Below are 15,169 nucleotides of genomic sequence, written 5' to 3' on the forward strand. Positions count from 1 at the left end.
AAGTGTGACGGAAAATTTCAGACTCCAAAGAGCTGCCTCGTCCTGGGCTCAGCATCAGGTTTTTATGAGATTCTAACTCCTCCCCCCCCACCCCCCAAGAACAGTCAAGGAAGGTGCTGAGCTGATGTCAGAACTGATGGAGGAGACAGGGGAGTCCCAGCCACGTGAGCTGAGCCACACGGGGAAGCAACACAGCGAGACACGCTTCAGTGCCAGCAGAAATTTATTGCTCAAAGTCGGCTAGCCACAGATTCCTGGTTGGCATCCTCACCCCAAGAATATGCAATACATCAAGGCTCGTGCCCCCTCAAGTGTTCTGTGTAGGTGACAGTCACACTTAACAGAATTGAGCCTATTAAGGAAAAGCTAAGACCCTGTTGCAATTCTAAATTCATTAGGGGAAACACTATCGCTTTAGGCGGTAACTATGTAACTATGTAACCAACTCTGGCCTTTCAAAGTGAGGACCTGTTAGCATGGCACATGCCTCCCCTACCCCTTCCCTGCTTTCTTGTGGTGTGGTGGGTAAATCACACATTCCTCTTCATGGGATTACATGAAAAATGGCCATGGATGTGCTTGGAAACATGGAAGAACAGTGCATACACATCACATGACTGACACTTATTAGAAAGCGCCCCCCCCATTGGTCATGTAGGCTGTCTTGAGTCACTGCTGCCTAAGTGAAAGCGCGTGCTGATAAGCAGAGCAGGGTTAGTGCGTTTGTGTATGGACAACGACACAGCGCAGAGTTTATCAGACGGATTCATCCATCACAGGCACAGTCAAATGTCTGTGAAGGTGTAATGTGTTACATAATTGTCAGTGAGCAAGGGTCACGTGGGCAGTTTGAATGTCAAAGCTTGGGGAGGCTGTGCCAGTAGCTTGGGCAATGGAGGGGCCGTGTTTGTGCTGGGTCTGAGGGTGGGAGGCCACTCTGCCACTCTGCTCACATCTTCAGCAGGCCTGTCACTGGCCTGGTGGGCGGTGCTCTGCATCTTCAGCCTCTGGGGGGAGGGGGGACAGATAGAGGTTGGTGTCATTGTTGGAGGGGGAAGCTCATCACCAAGTGCTGATACAGCGCTGTCCAGAGTGGACTCCTGTCAATCAATGCTGGACGATTAACTACTGGACCTCACTTACAGTGTGACCTGTGTGAGGAAGGGGGTCACAGGGTCAGTCTACTGGAAGGAGAGGAGCAAATTCACAAGGGGCCCTCCATGTCCTCAGGCTCCACAGCCAAAGATCCACCAAACATGGGTCAAAGCCTTCTTTAAAAAAAAAAATGTGTTCCTGGTTCCAGTGAGGTAGTTCAGCAGGGAAAGGGACTTGGCACCAAGCCTGATGACCAGCTTCAATCCCTGGAACCCACATGGTAGAAGAAAACCAACTAGTACACACTACTCAAATAAATAAATTGATTTAAAAAAAATATTTAAATTGTCTGTTTCAAACAGGGACTGGCATTTCTGGCCGCTATTACTTAAACAACACAGTGTGATGACTCTGTAGCATTTCTACTGTGAGCTAGCTTAGTTCATCAAGAGGTGGTTAGAAGCATATAGGAGGGTGTGTGTGGACCACATGCAGATACTGCCCTCTGTGGGAACAAACTACCCTCCCCTCAAAACTAATGAGACTGACACCCTCACACCAGAAGGCCTTCAAGTTTAGCGTACCGGTGCTGGTGACGCAGTAGACCCAAGGGTACTTCTAGGATATGAACGCTGGCCTTGATGGATGAGGCTGGGAAGCATCTCTGGCTAAGATTTAGGGTGGGCACGGCGGGAGTGGGGTGGGGTCATGACACCATCTCTGACCGTGGTGTAAATGGCAGAACTCTTTGCTAATCTACAAACGGTCCGTGCTCCCTCCCCACCTGCTCTCACAGCTGCTTCTGGGAGTGAGAACTTTGCCAGTTACAGATCTATCTACCTCTGGGCACGCCCACTCGGGCATCTCCTGTAGGTGATAGAGGCAGGGTGTGGCGTCAGACATGCTCCCTCTTACCCATCTCCTGGTCAGGCTGGGTCTCCTACTGAGAGAACACCTGGTAGCCGAAGTCATCAGACTGGATTCTGAGATTGTACTTTCCCCTTATTCTCTGGTAACGCAAGATCAGAAGGCTTGCGGCCACTGCCACCACAGTAAGTGCAGCCACAGCAATGGCAATGATGTAGCCAGTCCCCAGGCCTGGCTTTGTACATTCAGGTATGCCTGTGGATGAGATAGGTGTAGGGTAAGAGAGGTGCCAATGTCAGGGGAAGCATGCTCCTGTAGCTGGACCCTGGCCCAGAAGCTATGAAACTGGCGAGAGGCAAAGGGTACCATTAGATTGCGGTGGAGGGTCGGGGGGTGGATCTGAGCCATGTGCTCTGAATTTGATTTGAGGCCCCTCAAGGCAAAGCCCCGTGTGCACCTGTGGAACAGCAAGAGAGGCAGGGGCCCTCATCCAATGGGAGCAACTCAGCCTGCAAGTGTGCAAAAAAGCTTCTGCCCGGAAGTAGGGCTGTGCAGAACCTCTGCCCCCCTGCCCCCCCCCCCCCCCCCGTCACAGCTGGAGAACCAGCCAGCTCCTCATAGGGAGACACAGGGCCCCTGTGTACCACCCGCATCAGAGGCCAGGGTCTGCCCCATGCCAGAGTAACAGCCAAAAGTCCAGGAGACTATTGACCCCAAAGAGTAGAGAGAAAGGGTCCTCTAATGGCTGCTTGTACACTATGTCCATAGCAGCGCTGTTCATAATGGGTGAAACGTGGACATAGCCCCAACATTCACCAGCATGTGAATGAATGGGCCAACTGTGACCAGTACTCACAATAAAGTTTCTTGTTTGTTTGATTTTGTTTTTTGTTTTTTCATTTTGTTTTGTTTTGTTTGTTTGTTTGTTTGCTTTTTTTTTTTTTTGCCTGTTTAGTTGGTTTTTTTTTTTTTTTTTTTTTTTTTTTGAGACATAGTCTTATACTATAGCACGAGCTGGCCTGGAATTCACTGTGTAACTCCAGTCTCAGAAATCCTCCTGCCTCAGTCTTCCATGTGGTAGGACGATGGGCAAGAGCCCCACTATGTCCAGTTTATAGAATGGATTTATTATCAAGCCACAAAAAGGAACAGAACTCTGATGTCACATGCCACCTAGGAGACAGTGTGTAAGGGAGTCACAAAGGACCATGGTTAGTGAGACCTATTCATAAGAACGCTCTAGAACAGGCAAACCAGAGACAGAAGACTGACAGTTGTGGGGTTTGGGGAAGAGGCTGGTGTGGGGCAGGGAGGATGCTGTTAGGGCCCAGACTTGTTTCGGGGTGTGGATGTTCGTTCACACCACAGAGATGAAGATGCGGGTCTCTCTGATCAAGGTGCCACATACCACTCAATTTTCTTCCATTGGGGCGGCCTGGTACACGGGTGAACTTGATCTCCGTCTTTAAAAATCCATGCTGTCAGGGCTGGGAGAGATGGCTCAAAAGATTTCAGGTTCCCAGAATCTGCGTAAAGGCTGCAGACCTGGAATCCTAGTGCTGTGGGGGTGGAGGCAGGAGAGTGCATGGGGCTGGCTGCCCTCATAGCTCTAGGAGCAGCGAGCGACCTTGCCTCAAGAGACTAAGGTGGAACATGATAGAGCAAGACACCAATGCCTTCCTCTGGAGAAGCGTGTGCGCGCACACACATATGCACATGCACACACACACACACACACACACTCACACTCACACAATCCCCACTGGCATGGGCCCATAGTGCTTTGTGCATGAGTGTGACACATTGTCAAGGGCATCAACAGCAGGGATCTCAGATGTGCCCCGGGCATGCTCATCTCCGATCCCTTCTACTTCTGCTATAATAGAAAGTTCTGGTTAGGGCACAGCCTGTGTAGTCTGAAGGACTCAAATCCCATTTCCCTTCCTCATGTCACTTTTGGGCCCCACAGAGGACATTGAGCTGTCCTCTAGGATGTGGCCCAGGGGGTGTTGCTGTCAGTTGCTGCTGTTGTCCCACAACAGTCCTGGGGTTCCCTCTGGACCACCTAGACAAAGAGCTTCAACCAGACAGCCTTGTTGTCTGAACATGCCAGGGTGGGGTGTCACCCCCTAGCTGCAACTGTGCAACTTAATTTCCCCAGGAGTGTGGGTCCCCATGCCTGGTCAGTCATCTTCCCAGGGACACAGAATAGCTGGTCCCAGAATCCAGTCAGCCTCCAGGAGCCTTCATTCAGAAAGACCCAGCACAGTCGGGGTACCTGAATTGAATTAGGCAGATGCAGGAGACTGGCCCTGTTGGCACTGTGGAACAGACCATGACAACCCAGACTGCCAGCCCCTGAGAACAACACACCCCTGTCCTGATGCTGCCTGTCCATTTGAATCCTTATCACCGCTGACAAGGTCACTAACTCAGCCCGGCTCAGAGTGGGGCCTGCAGGCCAGGTTGACTCCTGCTGCATCCACCTCGGGAGAGTCTGAAATGGAGAGCATGCTCTCAGAATTGCTTGTTCAGTTTGACACAGTGAGTGTGTCCCTTGGCAAGGGACCTCTCTCTGTCCACGTGAGGCTCCAAACATCACAGCGTGACCTGGGTGGGTCCTGCAGGCACACCCTCTCTGTCTATGAAGCAGGCAGAAGTTTTGTAAGGGCAGACATGGAGGATACAGAAAACCTAACTACAGAGTGGGAAGTGAAGACAGACAGACAGCCCCTGGTACACACATGACCAACCCATACTGGCCCTCTCACATGGCGCGTGTATAGTTCTCAAACAATAGAAACAAACCCCTCCCTACCACATGCACAGCCCCTGCACAGCAGAAGCGATCCATCCTGGCACACGCGTTACCCATGCCGGGTGGGTGCAAGCCCTCCTGGTACTGAGAACCCTAGTTCAGACACTCTGGAAGGGCTCAGCAGCCTCAATAACTGCCCTGGACATCTGCACATGCCCCAGCCATTTCATGCTACCCGAGTCTTTGTCCAGCAATGCAAAATCAGCAGGTTGAATAGGTGACTAGTGAAGCAACAGCCACAGGAGACTCCCAAACTGGGTTAAAAGCAGGCAGCACATATTCAAGAGGAAGGCAGTATTTCCCTACAATCATCAACACATGAAACTATAGGTGGAGGTTTGTCCCCTATGAGAAGATATGTTAAAGCCCAAATCCAAGAAATATAGGACCCATCCGAAACAGGGCCACTGTAAGGGGATAGGGAGGATGAAGCCACACTGAAGGAGCTGGACCCTCACATAGTAGGGCTAGCTTTTTGTTTGTTTGTTCGTTTGTTTTTTTGTTTTTTCTTTTTGGCTTTTGGAGACAGGGTTTCTCTATGTAGCCTTGGCTGTCCTGGATTGACTTTGTAGACCAGGTTGGCCTCGAACTCTCAGTGATCCGCCTGCCTCTGCCTCCCGAGGGCTGGGATTAAAGGCGTGCGCCACCACGCCTGGCTTTATTTTTCTTGTGAGTTGGTTGCAGTAAGATGTAGCTATGGGCTGGGGCACGAAAAGATGGGCCACAGCCCGAGGGACCTGGAAGAGGCTGGACAGGTGCTTGCCTGTGGATCTCAGAGGAAACAGGGCCTACCTGCTCCCACCCTCCCCCACCCACCCACTGTGAGAGAACAGAACTTTGTGGTCTATGGCACCCAGTCCATGGTGTTTTGTCATCTGCTCTGACCCTTGGGGACAAAGATAAGCAGAGGGTTATGAGCAGCCAGACTCTACCTCTGAGGCCCAGTTCACTGCAGTTCAGTTCCAGCCATAAGTGAACACACACACACACACACACACACACACACACACACACACGCACACACACTCCCAGATCTCAAGGTGACCCTTGGTGTCCCTGAAGTGGAAGTGATGATGACAGTGGGGACAGAGGCCAGACCCTGAAGGAACATGCCAGGGCCTGTTGACTTCCCCTTGTCCCCACAGACTCCCACAGTGCTTCTGCTAACACCATTCCTGCCACAGAGCAGTCCTCACCAACTGGAGGCGCCATGTGCTGAGAGTGGCTTTCCTGCCACATCTGTTTGAGAATGTTGTCAAAATAAAAGCCCCGAGACAGTAAGAAGGCATGGGGAACAGAAAGGAGGGTGATTGATAGAGCTTTGGGGACACATCGGTCACACCTTTGCTGCAATGCTGTCTGCACTGGCCTAGTGTAGACAGACCTCTGCTTGGTACAAATAGCAACAACCAACTCTTCTCCAGAAGCTCGGTTAGGTTGTCCTCTGTCTGAAGCAGGAAGTGATGTCCCCATTTCACAATTGGAAGATGAGGAACGAGAAGGCAGTGTGCCCAACATCCCAGAAGTATTACCATTAACCTGGTTTTCAATTCAAAGAGCCTCTCACATTAAGGACTTTCAGAGAGAGTGTCTGCCTATCTGACACATGGAGGATGGAGAAAGAGAAGTCTGTCTGTCTTGTCTGTCTGAGGAATAGGTGACTGGTTGGTGGGTGAATAGATGAATGTGTGAAATGAATGGATTAGTGAAGATTAAATCCGTGCACCAATGGCATATGGATGATACACTGATGAATGGCAAATGGATGATGGCTGGATGGGTCATTGGAAGGCAGATGATGAACAGAGAGAGGATACATGGATGGAGAGATGGTGATGGATAGAGCCAATAATATTACATAGACCACACAGCTTATGCCTCAGCCTATGATCAAACTCAGGTCTACCAACTCCAAGCCCAGTGCCTCTCACATTCCTGGCATTCCCGTGACGTCTATGAATGAATGAAAACATTCCATTTCTATTAATGAGAGCACATGATACATGCATACTCTTCCTTATTGGGGCCCAGGTTGACCAGTTCTCTACAGCATTTTTTTTCCTTTTTATCAAGACTGGGTGGTTTCTCTGTGTAGCCTTGGCTGTAGACTAGGCTAGCCTCAAACTCATGGAGATCTGCCTGCCTCTGCCTGAGTGCTAGGATTATAGGTGTGGGCCACAGTGCCCGGCTTCTCTACAGCAAGAGGATAATGACTGAAGAAAAGGCGCATGGTTCTAGAAGGTGGGCCAGCAGTTACCTGAGGACCCTCACCTGGGTCAGCAATCATTTGTGCTCCCCCCCCACCCCCTCCCCATGCCACCCAGGGTCTGGAACACTGTGGGTTAGTGGGCTGGGAATGTGTCCTGGAAAGTGTACCTAAAGCTTTATTTTTCCCACTGCTTGCATAAAAAGCAACAGCTGAGAAACACCAGCCAGGTCCTGCCTTGCTCTTACCTGAAACCCAGCTCCCATCCTGAGCCTGAATCTCAGCTCCCACCCTGAGCCTGAATCCCAAGAGCCATTATGCAAGAAAATACAGAGAGACACAAGATAATCCAGGCTAAGAGGAAAAAAAATAACAGAAAGGAAACAGCCAGGATTGAGCTGAGCAATGGGAAAAGCTTAAATTTCTTTCTGGCATAAAGATGAGAGGTCAGCCAGGCGTCGTGGCACACACTTTTAATCCCAGCACTTGGGAGGCAGAGGCAGGTGGATCGATGTGAGTTCAAGGTCAGTCTGGTCTACAAAGTGAGTCCAGGACAGCCAAGGCTACACAGAGAAACCCTGTCTCGGAAAAACAAAACAAAACAAAACAAAACAAAACAAAAAAAATGAGAAGTCATCAGGGGACAAGGAAGAAGGAAGTGGCCAGGGATGGCACTGGATGACCCTTGAGGAGGGTCCCCTTGACTTGTCAGAACTGACCTCCTCAGCCACACTCAGCTGCCCAGGAAGCTGGGAGCTGAGGCTTTTACACCAGGCAGCCACGTGTCAGCTAAAGTCTGAAAATTCACTTACTATAGAGAGGAGACAGAAACTTGGAGGCATCTAAAAACTTGTCATAGTACCCAAGGCATACAGATCCCTCATTTTTTCCAAATAATTAGATCATGAGGCAGAGGCATGTTTGGAAAATTGATCCTGAAAATACATGAATATATAATCATCTAGTAGGCGTTTACACTCAAGGGGAACTGAGGGCCTTTTTTGTTCATCTTTTGAATTAAACAGCTTTTCCATGTGGATGTGTAAGTACACGTGTGTACACGTGAGCACACTCATGTGCACGCACACACACACATGCACACACACACACACACACACACACACACACACGCTGCAGCTGTCTACTTACAGCTTGGCTCCTTCCTCTTTGTATCCATTTGACATTTTTCCTCAGGGTCAAAGCCCTTCTCAGCTTCCGAGGACTCAGGTCACAGTACCCGGGACCTCAGAAGCTGGTACTTGTCCTACAGCATGGCCACAGAACAAGATCTCGCTTCTCAGGGTGACCAAGAGGAACAAAGCTTGTCCTGCATGAGACGACCTTAGACCCCCTCCGCACAAGCATGTAGAATCTGGACTATTTTAGCCACTGCTGTGAGTCTTTTACGAGAAATCTTTAAAGCTCCAGATTTCAAACAGGCACTTTGCATGCTGGGAAGATGGGGTAGTTTCTTTGCCATTGAAACCCAGAGGACTCACCTTCAGACCGATGGAGGGGTCCCCAGGACATCTGGTGCTCGGCTTCAGTGCTTCTCAGCAACCGGAAGTCGCTGCAGCTCTGTTTCGAAAAGAGAAACCTCAAGTTTAGTCTCAAGGTGCTTACAAGACCTGAGCTCACAGTCTGAGTTTTCCCCATCTGACCGTGACTATTTGGCCTTCTAGAACAGGGCGTTGAACCATTATATGGGTGAGTGTGTGGGAGCTGGGGAGCCTCGCAGTCTGTTAAGAGAAGCCAAGAATGGGGGCAGGATCTGAAGCAGAGGCCACGGAGGAATGCTGCCCACTGGCGTGTTCCCCATGGCTTGCTCAGCCTGCTCTCTTAGACAACCCAGACCACATGCCCAGGGGTGGCACTGGCCCCAGTTGCCTGGGCCCTCCCCCAGCAATTGCTAATCAAGCAAATGCCCCACAGAGTTGCACACAAGCAATCAGATGGGGGCATTTTCTTCTTCTAAGTGACTCTAGCTTGTGTCAAGTTGACAAAAACAAACCAGAGAAGCACCCGAAGCGGTGGGTACACACGGAGGAACGGAGCACGAGAGGGATGCGGTGGGTACACACTGAGGAACGGAGCACGAGAGGGGTGCGGTGGGTACACACGGAGGAACGGAGCACGAGAGGGGTGCGGTGGGTACACACGGAGGAACGGAGCACGAGAGGGGTGCGGTGGGTACACACGGAGGAACGGAGCACGAGAGGGGTGCGGTGGGTACACACGGAGGAACGGAGCACGAGAGGGGTGCGGTGGGTACACACGGAGGAACGGAGCACGAGAGGGGTGCGGTGGGTACACACGGAGGAACGGAGCACGAGAGGGGTGCGGTGGGTACACACGGAGGAACGGAGCACGAGAGGGGTGCGGTGGGTACACACGGAGGAACGATGGAGAAAACACACAAACCTCTAATCCCTCCCCAGGACCATGCCTTAAACACACCGCCCAGATTTCCTTTTTGTGTCCTCCCCGGGCTCAGCCAGGCCTTCACTCCTCCAGATTCCTTTGTCCTTCAAAAATCACTGCCTGGCTCAGTGGTATGGAGCAACCTGCCCTCTGGATACTCATCACCCACCATGGTCTTCCAAGAAAATGTTGGCACCTTAACCCCAGTTTTCTAACTCTGATTGTCCTAGGGTCTCTATTGCTGTGATGAGATGCCATTGACCAAAGGCAGCTTGGGAAGGAAAAGGTTTACTTGGTTTACGTATCCAGAGTCACAGTCCACCGAGGGAAGGCAGAGCAGGAACACAAGCCAAACAGGAACCTGGAGGCAGAGCTGATGCAGAGGCCATGAAGGAGTGCTCGACATGACTTCCTCAGCCTGCTTCCTTACAGAGCCCAGGACCACCAACCTAGGGGTGGCACCACCCACAATGGGCTGGGCCCTCCCACATTGGTCACTAATTAAGAAAATGCCCTACAGGTCTGTCTACAGCCTGATCCCGTGGAGGCATTTTCTCAACTGTGGTTCCCTCCTCTTAAATGACTCTAGCCTGTGTCGAGTTCACACAAAACTGGCCAGATAACCATATTTGGTCAACTTATTTGGTCGAGATGAACTTTAACCCCAGGTGTTTCTTCTCTGGCAGCCTTGGGAACTAATGGAAAGAAAGCTACACTCTAAAGGAAATGGGGGGGGAGGGGCGGATAATCAGGGTCAGGTTGCAAACACCTGAGAGCGGGCCCCTGCAGAGACAACAGGTTACTATACCTGCTGGCCCTGTGCTTTAACTGCTGGCCCTGTACTTTAACTGCTTTCCCTGTGCTGTACCTGCTGGCCCTGTGCTGTACCTGCTGGCCCTGTACTTTAACTGCTTTCCCTGTGCTGTAACTGCTGGCCCTGTGCTGTACCTGCTGGGCCTGTGCTGTAACTGCTGGCCCTGTGCTGTAACTGCTGGCCCTATGCTTCTGAGGATTCTATGGTTCCAGGCACATACTGGAGCACGCCCCACAGTGAGCGTCATGGGAAGTCAACTGTGCCTGCAGGAAGACCTACTGTATGAGAAAGTTGGATGACTGAATTATCTGTCACTGTGTTGCTTAGCCACACACTGCTAAAGGCCAAAGGCTTGTCCCTTGGAAAAGCCCCAGATGTGTGTGGCACATCTGTGTCACCCTTAGAGATGAGTACAGTAGCAAAGGAGGAACACATATAGTCTGGGTAAATGAGAATGCAAGCTATCTGTAAACTCTGTATCTGTAAGCTCTATGTAAATGCCACACACCAGGAGAGAAAAGGCTGCTACGGAGCCTGAGAGCTGCGGATGCACCATTCATATCACTAAAGTGGTATTGGGTTAAGGTAATGTTTTACACCCAAGCTTCAATGTCATTGGAGGGGAATACTCCCTCAGCTGTTTGGGGAAGGGAGGGTTGAGGCGGGGTGGGTTGGGGAGGAGAGGGGTAGGAAGGGGAGGGGTGGAGAGGGGAGGAGTAGAGAGGGGTGGGGCAGAGTGGGGTGGGGTGGGGTGAGGTGGGGAGGGGTGTGGCAGGGTGGGGAGGGGTATGGTGGGGTCGGGAGGGGTGAGGTGACTGATTAGTTTTATTGTCAATCTGACACACCTGGGAAGAGAGACCCTCAACTGAAGACTAGCCTTGATTGGATCAGCCTGTGCGCACATCTGTTGGACAGTTTCCTCATTACTATTTGAAGTAGGAAGGCCTGGTCCACGGTGGGTGGTCGCCATTCCTAGGTCTCAGCAAGCCAGGGGAGCAAGCAGTGAGGAGCAATACTCCACCATTGTTATTTCTCTTAAAAATGGGCTAAAATAAGACATTTCCTCCTCAAGTTGCTGTTGGTCATGAATTTTATCGTAGCAATAGAAAGCAAACTAGGACAGAAAGCTCAGGAGAAGCTGAAGAAGATGAGAAAGGGCAATGTGTGTGTGTGTGCGTGTGTGTGTGTGTGTGTGTGTGTGTGTGTGTACCTTTATATATATGTGTGTGTGTGTATGTAGATATATGTGTGTGGTATGTCTGGGTGTATGTGTGTGCATCTATGTGTGTATGTATATACATATATGTGTGTATATACATATGCATGTATATGACATAGGTATGTGTGTAAGTGTATATGTATATATAGGTGTGTGTATGTATGTATATGTGTATATGGTATGGTATACATGGTATGTATGCATATATATGTGTGTGTGATGGGAGCAGAAACTTGGACCATGGGAGGAGGAAGTGGGAGAGATGGGCGTAAATAAGCAAGGCATGACAATAAATACATATGAAGATGTCACAATGGAATTCATTTCTTTGTATGCTAACCAAAAAATTTAATAAAAACCCAGGAAGAACAGATTTGGCCTGAATCAACATATGTCACATGTGCCACCCTGTCATGCACCCTCCCTCTAAGCTATATGCTTCTGGGCATTGTCCCCGTGTTCTCGTGCATGGGCCAGTACCTCCGCCAAGCAGGATAGCACCCCCCGCCCACAAGAAGCAGCAGAAGGAGCCAGCACTTACTATCCTGCACGTGTTCCTGGGGTCCTCCATGCACACTCTGAGCTTGCAGTGCAGGTAGACGATGGAATTGTTGACGAAGGAGAAGATCCTCAGCTTGAACTGGGCCTTGCTGGAGTTGCCGTTCTGGATCACACTGGTGTAGGTGTTGGGAACAGGGCAGCTGGGGGAAGGAACACGGCGCCTTAAGTCAGCTGCTCTTCCCGGCTGCTTCTCAGGCATGCCTCTTGCGAGCATCTGCCCTTCACAGGCATCCAATAGCCTCCATGGAAGTCTTAGAGGCCGCTACCTCATCTGGCCCCAAACCCAGGCTGCATCAGCTTTTGCCTGGAAATTCCAAGGGGTCCAAAAGTAGGCCCTGGGGGCCGGGCAAGGTGTGGTTTCTAACCTGTTGTTGATGAAGCCAAAGGTGACGGGGTCCCTGGCGTTGCTGGAGGGGGTGGCCCAGCACTCGGTGAGTACCACCTTAAGACTGCTCTTCTGTCTGTGAAGTCCCACTTCAATCTTGATCTCGTCGCTGGCGGACACAGTATAGTTCTGAGGTATGGGAGACTCGCCAATGAACAACTGCATTTCAGTGACAAAATTTCCAGTACCGTGGAGGTCTTCGATGACAGTGTAGACGCTGTTGGGGAGAGGCTCTCAGAAATTTACTCTATGCAGCCTTTTCTTTTACTACCTTCCCATAAAAGGTGATTCTGGGGGTAGCATAGAAGTCAAGAAGACCCCCCCCCCAGGTAAGAAGAGGTGCTGCATGCACAGCTGGCTGCCGCAAGGAGCTGGCTCCTCTCTGTGTGGGTGGGTGTGCCCCAGAAAGAGGGTGGCTGGCCATGGCAGAGGCTGTGACAGCTCTGAGGAGCTCGAGGCTGCTGTTTAGAAGCTTTTCCTTGTAGCTGATCAGCCACAGAGAGAGTATTTGGCCATCTCTAGTTATTCCTACAGAGGACTGGGGACAGAAACGGGGGAAGCTGGCAGTTAGCGCAGGTCTTGTTCACTTGTGTGGTCACTCAAGAAAGCCCTCGAAGGACTGACGCCCCAAAGAGCCTTCAGGCAAAGGCGCTAGAGGGAGCCCAAGCTGGGTGGAGGCAAGGACGGCCTCCCACTCACCCCCACTGTGGGGTGTAGCCCGAGGAAGTCAGAAGGTCATTGCGGAACACACACTGGATGGGACTGAGGATCTGCAGGTGGTGGATGACGCCCTCTGGGGACAGATCGTTCCTCAGTGTGGTCTTCACCACTGTGCTGGTCATGTTCTGAGCACAAAGAGATGGGGTGTAAGTGAGCTCCCTGGCCCCGAGGGTGCCCAGGCCCCAACTGCCGGCATATCCCAGGTACTGGAGAGTTATCCCCAGAAGTGTAACGATCCCAACAAGTGTCCCCTGATGTCACCAAAAGGAGACCAGCCTACCAATCATATGCATGCCATCATATGTGCGCAGCTGTGCCCTTGGGTCAGCCTGTATCTGACCGTGTCATACCCTATCCTATCAATGGTGTTCCCTTTTCTCTCTGCACTCCCCAAAACCAGTTAATCTGCACTGAACTGTCAATTAGATATTTGCCTCAGAGCACAGAGCTGACCCTAGCCCTCTGTCTGCTGGCTCCTGCATCCTGTCCCTGCCAAGAGGTGCTGCCTCACTGGAACAGCCTGGCCTGCAGAGGACACTTGAGCACGTGGTATGGCTACTGTTCTTACTGTGGCCTTCCTAGTGTGTGTTCTTAAGACACGGCAGCTCATGAGGGCCCCCCCCCCACATTTGTGGGCAACTAGGAGGCTTTAGAAAGTGGGGCCTAGATGGAGTAAGTTGGAACATGGGGTGGGGCGTTCAAAAGAGCTCTTGGATCTTAGCATATGCTGGTTCTCTCTCTCTGTCTCTGTCTCTCTCTCTCTGTCTCTCTCTCTGTCCCCCCCTCCCTCCCTCCTTCTTTCCCTTTTTCTCTCTCTACCCAATCTCTTTCTCTCCCCCCAACCCCTTCCCTCTCCCTCCTTTCTCTCCCTCCCTCCTCTTTCTCTCTTCTCTCCCTCTCTCCCCTCCCCCTTCCTTCCTCTCCCATTTCTGGCCACCATGAGGCGAGCAGCTTTGCTCCGTCATACTCTTTTGCCCAAAGCAATAGAGTCAGCCAGCCATGGACCGAAACTTCTGAGTGTGAGCTAAAATAACCCTTCCCCTCCCCTAACTTGACTTATCTCTGGTATTTTGTCACAGCAACAGAAATCTGACCAGCACACAACTATACCCATACAAATACATAAGTATATATACAGGTGGAGCCACACACACACACATGTTCCCATGTGACTCCTTGGCTTTCCTGTTTTTCCTTTCCATCCAGCCTGGGCAGAGAGGATTCCATAAACCCCGACTCTGGCCAACCCCAGGTTCTTTGTACCAGAAGAATTCTGCAACATGGAGCTTGCATTTACCTCAGGGTTCCAATATGGCAACTGTGACAATGTGGGACTGTCTGACATCCTCTTCTTGTGTCTCTCGCTTAGAAGTCAGAGGCCCAGGGGTGAAGAAGAGCCTGCCTGGCCTCCCTACCAGGTGCAAACCCTCCCCACAGGTCCCTCCAGGTGGCTCGCGGTGGCCACGTTCACTCACACTCTGCACGAGGGTCCCGCACTCGCCCCAGCCGGCTGCCAGGAACACATGTGTGCTGTTGCTCTTGCTCACGTTGCAGGAGGGCTCTCCCAGGTACAGGGAGGCCTCGGGTATGGCCTCCTGCTGCAGAAAGCGCTTCTGGATGGTGATGACCACTGTCTCAATCTCACAGGACACTCCAACCGCATCTGTCAAGGTCAGCCGCAGGGGCAGGTCCTGGGGCGTGGAGCTGGCAGCTGGCACACGGGCATCCCTAGTTCCTGTTAGGATAGGGGGCCACTCTCGGCCTGGGGTCCTGACCGGGTTCCCAGAAGAGCCACCTGAAGGTTCCAAGGAGACAAAGACTCAGGGTGAGTCTGTTTGGGGATTAGAGGGACAGGGTAGACTTCTAAGGCCTCACACTTTAAAGCAGACATAACCAGGAGCTTCCTGCTCCAGCCACAGTGTCCCCACACTTGCACTTGAGTGCCATGGATGTGCCAAGTGAGAATAGGCGAGTAACCTGCCCCAGACTCACTGAGGCCTGTCTCCAAGGAGAGTCCTAAGTCGTCCCCTCAAGAGCCTCTACTGTCCTGGCTTCCTTCTTGC

At 51.5% G+C, this 15,169-nt stretch overlaps 1 protein-coding gene across 1 annotated transcript in view; it reads right to left on the bottom strand.

The window, feature by feature from the left end:
- Nucleotides 1–223: 223 nt before the first annotated feature.
- Nucleotides 224–15,169, bottom strand: part of UMODL1 (uromodulin like 1) — a 52,463-nt gene continuing 37,517 nt past the window's right edge. The window contains exons 16-22 of the mRNA XM_084754450.1: nt 14,582–14,901; nt 13,086–13,231; nt 12,367–12,603; nt 11,982–12,141; nt 8,486–8,564; nt 2,011–2,217; nt 224–1,151 (exon numbers count right to left, since the gene is read on the bottom strand). Of these exons, the coding sequence (XP_084610576.1) occupies nt 2,036–2,217; nt 8,486–8,564; nt 11,982–12,141; nt 12,367–12,603; nt 13,086–13,231; nt 14,582–14,901 (1,124 nt within the window). The 3' untranslated portion in view covers nt 224–1,151; nt 2,011–2,035. The remainder of the gene's footprint in view (nt 1,152–2,010; nt 2,218–8,485; nt 8,565–11,981; nt 12,142–12,366; nt 12,604–13,085; nt 13,232–14,581; nt 14,902–15,169) is intronic.

Source organism: Acomys minous, assembly GCF_964271855.1.
Source record: "Acomys minous genome assembly, chromosome: 13".
Classification (NCBI taxonomy): domain Eukaryota; kingdom Metazoa; phylum Chordata; class Mammalia; order Rodentia; family Muridae; genus Acomys; species Acomys minous.